At 45.1% G+C, this 6,348-nt stretch overlaps 1 protein-coding gene across 1 annotated transcript in view; it reads right to left on the reverse strand.

Moving 5' to 3' along the window:
- The window catches only part of CAPN8 (calpain 8), a 32,865-nt gene extending 26,561 nt beyond the window's left edge, over nucleotides 1-6,304 (reverse strand). The window contains exons 1-2 of the mRNA XM_080586390.1: nucleotides 1,826-6,304; nucleotides 42-111 (exon numbers count right to left, since the gene is read on the reverse strand). Coding sequence (XP_080442516.1) covers nucleotides 42-111; nucleotides 1,826-2,062 — 307 coding nt within the window. The 5' untranslated portion in view covers nucleotides 2,063-6,304. The remainder of the gene's footprint in view (nucleotides 1-41; nucleotides 112-1,825) is intronic.
- Nucleotides 6,305-6,348: the final 44 nt, after the last annotated feature.

The following is a 6,348-nucleotide window of genomic DNA, read 5'->3' on the forward strand; positions in this document are numbered from 1 at the left end:
TCATGTTTTGGAAGAAGAAGGAAAAAACATGCTGTACATACCCAGCTCTCCTTGGCAGACATCTGTTCGAGTAGCTCCTCCAACTATAAACTGAGGGTTGGCACATAACTCCTGAAAAGACACGTTTTCAAAGTATGCATTACCCCTTCTGGTCTGAAAAGTTCCTACTTCTTGTTCATTGTTTCCGTGTAAAGGTTCAATAAATATTAATCACTTTCATCATTCCTGAAAGTATTTATATAACTTTTGTCCTCAGGAAACAAAAGCCTCCCCTTCCTCCTAGGCGTTCCCCATGAGTTTATTTCTAGATGGCAGCAATGGTCAGTCCCCAGGAAGCTTAACTTGGTGTCTTATGTTGAGAGCAGCTCAGGCAGCCACCTAAACTCGCTGAAAGCAATAGTTGTCGGCTATGAGAACAGCACGCCCGTGTGTCTGGGCTGTGGAGGCAGCAACAACCCAGGGCTTCTTTTTTCACGTGCGTGAGGAGGAGTCAGATCGTGAAGTCTACAACGGTGGAGTGTCTGGCACTTGCCGTCTGCAAACCATCAGTCACAACCCACTGGGAGATGACATTAGCAGTAGATGTTTATTTTGCAGGGGGCCATTCCTACAGCAGGTCTCCTCCAGGCCCTGCACAACTGAACAGCGATCCCACCAGCCTGCAACCACGCGCACTGTTTGCAGAAGGAAAGCTGGGAGGGCTGGGATTCATAACCCTGCTAGAGTTCAGCCCTCAGGCATTCCTAGCCATGCTACGTTTGTAATGGCCTCCACCTGCAGCAGACACAACAATTTTCTTGCATGGGGAGCAAGATAGAATTTAGTGAGTTATCTGAGGTTTCCATTTGCCCAAGACAGGCAAAATCAAGGGGTACGTTCACAGTGCTTGTTGCTGAATCATCTGGTGATGTGTTGAAGTGGGTTTGCAAGGGCGGAAACTTGGAGTTACTGAATCTGCAAATTTCTTTTTCTAACTTTTAGGTAGGGAAAAAAAATTAGGCCATGAACTTTTCCTGTATATTCCTACCTCCTATCCCCCATCAGAGGAAGGTAAGTTATTTTTGTTGTTATTTTTTCCTTCCTCCCTCTTTTCTTACTTTTTCTTGATGTTGCCAGGAGGGGAAAAATGATGGAGGAGGAGCAAAGTATGTACAGAAACAAATAACTGAAAAATGAAAGTGCGTAAAAATCTTTGAAGCCCAGATTTTGTGGCTTAAAAAAAAAGTGTCTTAAAAATTCAGTGCATTTTTTTTTTTCCTGATGAAAATTACTATTTTAAATGAAAAGCTGTTTAGGGGATGTGTCTGGGCAATAAGTTTCAGTCAGCTGCTTTTCATCTGTTATAGGTAGCTTAAAGTGGGGCAGATGGCTTTATTAAAGTATTAGTTTAATTTCCTGGGGTGCCCAGCAGAAGGACCATGGTGTGGGTAGTGTTACAACTGATGGTCAGTGGCTCCTGGGCTGCCCTGCACTGCCTGGGTATGCAGAGGGAGTTTGCGTCCTTCCTGGATTGCACTCTGAGCGTGTAGCTCTGAGGAGCCAGGATCAAAAGGGAGAAATCAGATTCCCAAGAGGCAGTTATAGGATTCCTTGCTTTACAAAAGGCTTAGAAAATGCTGGGTTTTGTGTTTTGTTTGCTTTCCCCCTTTTCAACCCTGCTTCTGTTTACAACCATGAAGATAAGGCAGGATAGAATAAAACAAAGAAACAAAACATAAAGGAAGAGCAGGGATTCAGCATCAGCTCTGTTCTAGCGTGGATGCGTTCAGGTGAGTGTTGGTTAGACCTGACCCCAACCAAACATGCCATGATAAAGCACTCTTACCGTGGGGCGCTTCCAGATTATCCCCTGGGTCTTGAAGGAGTAGGGTCCCAGGTCACAGTAGCCCAGCGCAGACGGACAGGCTGGGAACTCCTCATCCTTGAAGAGAGCACCAGCCTGAAGGCACCGCTGCTTCAGGACCTCATAGTCCTGGTTCAGATACCTGACCGCCTTCCCATAGGAGCCCAGCCCCTCCGGGGCTGCTCTGTCTTGGCACAGCCTTGCTGCCACCCTGGCCATGTCTGCCAGGCAGGGCTCCCTCCGTCCGTCTCTGCTGGGCAGGAGGAGGACGATGGAAGCAGGTCGCAGGCTGGGGTGGAGCTGGAGCTGGGGCTGCCCCAAGGGAGGAGGCTTAAGAAGTGCAAATATGTACCTGAGGCAAGCAGGCAGCCAGCCTGTGCTGCTGGGGGAACGGGCACTGGTTTGTGTGACTGCTCAACGGTCTGCTTAAAAGCTTGTGAACTCCCGGCTCATTTCTAAAGCACGCTTTTAACAAGGAGCAAGGGAAAATGTTTTTGCAGGCACACCTGTTTGCACATTGAAATAATTGTATGCTGAATGTCAAGCTCCAGGGTCAGGTCTTTAGGTGCCCAGGTGAGGATGCTTCAGACCTCCTTTCCTTCCTTCCAGCATCTGTCTCTAGGCTGTTGGAGGACAGAACAACCACAAAACCTAGGGCTGGATGTCATCTGCATGGCTGTGGAGATGCCAGTGAGTTTTAAAAAACTGAGTAGCAGCAGCACTAGGAACTAGTTTCTGGCTTAGATGATCTTATTCTAAATAACGGTCTTTGGCGCTCTGAAAGTGAAGCATCGGTATGAATGAATTTATTGGCAACAAAAGGTACAGAAGGCTTTTTGGACCTTAAAGAGAAGTGGTTCCTGTTTGTGTCATTCATCTTGTACTGATAAATGGGTGCACACCTCCCTGCTAAGGTGGCTTGAAACATATGTAGGCTAGAGAACTGAAGGAGGAGCAACTTTCTGCAGGGCAGAGCACAGCTGCACTCTGCTTTCCTATTCCATGGTCAGTTTTCCCTAGGAAAGCCCACTGCTTGTACAGCTGGGAGCTGGGTAAAATGTTGCTTTGTTTGCAGGAGGACATGGTTGATGACTACCCCTTGGTACATTTAAACAGAAGGTGTGGGGAAGGGAAGAGCAAATTTTTAAGGCAAGAAACTTGTTGAGATAAGAAGTCCAAACATAGGCTAGCCGAGTTACTTGTCTGCAAATATTTGAAGAGCATGAATGCAAGAGAGGAAGTGAAATGACTCGGTCAGTCCCAAGTGGGCACCGGTAGGAAAGACTGGGCTGGGGGAATTATGCTGGATATCAAAAAACTAAATGAGATGCCGTTGAAATTGAGTAAAGAAGAGTGGTCAGGATTTAATTTCTGTTACGCTTCAGTATTTCTACGTCCGTTTGTGTATTGAATCAGAATGAAAAGTCGAATAAGAAAGGGCTGAAAAGGGTGGATTTTTTTCCAGAATGGATTTTTTTCCTGAAAAATAGACTCATTTGGAGTTACCCCCCTTTCTCTGATCATGGGGCAGAATACTTGTCTCATTCCTTCCCTGCACCAAATTCTTACTCTGATATTTCCTCTGTTTCTGTGGCCCAGAGACAAGCTTCCATTTTGCTGTGATTGCTGCAAGCCTTGGCAATGTTGTACATGGAAAAGCAAGGTGCTCTGGTATTTTAAAATTGCCATTTTTGTCAAGAATTCCTTGTTTCCCATGTATGGTTTTGGACATACAGATCATGCAGCATAACAAATATAACTCCAGTTGCCACTGGATGTGAGCGGGCACAGAAGGGATGAAACCTAGAGCATCACCATCACGCTAAAGTGTGATGTGATGCAAATATGATCAAATTTTAATCTTCAGAAATGGCAGTAAAATATGCCATAGGATTTTTCCTATTCTGTATCTCACATCTGGGAAGAGGCTGAGGACAATTATTTTCTCTGATGGAGGCTTGAAGCGGGTAGCCACCCAGTATGTCCACCACAAACCACTGTTCGCAGTAATCTGTAGGAGTGCATTTTAAATCCATTTCCAAGCTTGATTAGCAGCAGCATGACCTACATATGATACACAAGCACCATCTAGAGGATATAAAGGAGAAGAAAAGGTGATGACACAGTACAGTTGGCTTCTCTTAGCAACTAACACTTGTGCTATAGCAGGAGAAAGGTTTTAGGTTTTCCATGATTCAAAATTGCTGCTAGAGTGGTATTAACCCCGAGGGGAAATAGGAACCAGAAAAAAAAAAGATAGAAAGATTAAAAAAAAAAAATTATTCTAATGTGTTACTTCTGGGACTTACATATTTTTGTCTTTCTTTATGCTTTTCTTCACCCTTCTCCCTTTATTGATAATAGCGAGAGGGTGAGATAAATAGAGAAGAACAGAATGAACCAGGAAAAGGCATCATCTTGGTTTCAAAGAAGAATCTGCAAATTACATTAAATCAAAACTGTTCCATATCTGTGGAAATCCTTAGAAGAAAATAACTGCCAATTCTCTAATGGTTCTAGACATTTTTACTGTAGTGCATTAGAGGGAAATGTCATAGCCCTCCTGTACTGCAGCACTCCGCTAAAGAGAATTAAAGCAGCTTAGCACTATTGTAGACCTTACGCTGTGAAAAGGGATTAGCTTGACTTAAAGAGCTTGCATCCTTGTGTTCTGGATATATGGGCTCCTATGAATCATTTTACTCTGAAAATGGAGTGGCTATTAATAGGCAGAAACAGCCTAAACATTTATCTATAAGGTTATTCTTTTAGAGTCATTGCCCAAGGTATGAAGTTCCACAACACAGAGGGGCTGATCCAAGAGTGGAGTTACAGCCCTGTAGGGAGCTGGGAAGTGCATTTCACAAGATGACCCAGGCCTTGCCACCACCTCTTGCTCCCTTGGCTGGTGCTGCAGTCTTGCACTGATGAAGAAACCTCTGGCTCCAGAGGAGAAAGCAATTCTCTTTGTTGTGAAACATCACTGCTGCAAGCCTCCTCCTTTGGGACACCACCCTCATCCTACTGTGCTCCTGGGGGAGGAGAGCGGGAGCCCAGCAGGTGCATAGCCCCGTTTTCCCCTTCCCTGGACCATTGGCTGTATTTTCTCCTCCATCCTCACAATACCTGTATACTGTATAGGGCAGAGAGAGGAACAGGAGGGCAGGTGAGAAGAGGGAGGGAGGCTGTGAGGTGGAGCAGCACTAAACTGCTCACAATTGATGAATGAGGATGAGGACATAAGGAAGGAAGGGCATGCACATCCTGTCTGGGACTCCAGGCTGTGAGTGGTAGCTGGATGCCCCTTGTCAGCTTCTGCAGCAACAGCCAAAATCACTTCACTTGGGAAATGAGAGTCAGTTTTGTTTTGTTTTTTCTTTTTCTTTTGAAGTGCTGCATGTGTGCTGAGATCTTAAGGAAAAAGTCAAACTTCTTTTTCCTTCTAAAGTTGCTAGATGCTGGTGGGTAACTTCTTAGAGCTATCTTGCCTAGGACTATTACAGTGGTCTAACATACAAGTGGAAATTACCCCTTTCTTTAAGGAAAATAGGTGTATTTTGGGGGGTATATAGAACACGAAAGGACTGACTCAAGTAGTGCTCAAAAACACTTCCCTTTCCCTAACTGTAGACTCACATAACCACGCCTGCTGCTAGGCTGGGAGCAGTTGACTTGTCTACATAGCTTGTTGCTGAGGGCTTAGTGGGTAGGCTGCTCAGTTGGCTATTTAGACAGTCAGCTTCCCATATAGTGAGTGAAATTCTGCAATACACCAACATGTCCTTGTCTGTCATCAAACCACCTGGGATAGTACAGTCCCTGAATGCTTGGGGCCACCCTAACAAGCCTTGGTGGCTAATGTCCTTCTTCTCTGCACCGTCTCAGGGACCTCTCCCACTGCCTCCTGGTTGAGTTCTTGCTGGCTCAGTTTCCTTCTGCCTTTGCTTCCTTCTGTTCTCCTCTCTTTGGTTCTGTCTTAGCCCCTGTCCCACTGCAGAGATTCTAAGAAAACTCTGGTAACTGACCACACAGAGAGGGCATGTAAGTTTCTTGTACACGCTTGATCTTCTTAATCATTTTCCAAGCAAAGGCATTGGGCATGCTGTCAGCAGACCCTAGAGTGGTCTGTGAATGTCACCTATGGGGTGCAGAGTAGATGACTAAGAAAAAGAACCATTATGTGACAAATCTTAACCTAACTGAGACTTCTGCATCTACTGGAAACTGGCCAGAGGAGTTCACAAACCAAAACTGGTTTTGTAGGCCAGTGAAAACCACTGCTTTAAACTGACTTTAGTTTGCTTTTGCTGTGGCTCTGGAAAAATCAGGTCTGATCTGTGGTAGCTGTACAGATTTGAGCCACTGTGTGGAGCCAAACAAATGCCTTTTGAGCAGCACTATGGTTACTGGATCCCTCGCACTAGGATGCAACTGGCTCGTTGGTTAAATTATAAGGTGGTAAGTTGCTATTGTCTCTTTTTTTTCCTGATTAAGTAAGTGGCCTT

The sequence above is a fragment of the Anser brachyrhynchus genome, assembly GCF_964034855.1.
Source record: "Anser brachyrhynchus genome assembly, chromosome: 3".
In the NCBI taxonomy this organism is placed as follows: Eukaryota; Metazoa; Chordata; class Aves; order Anseriformes; family Anatidae; genus Anser; species Anser brachyrhynchus.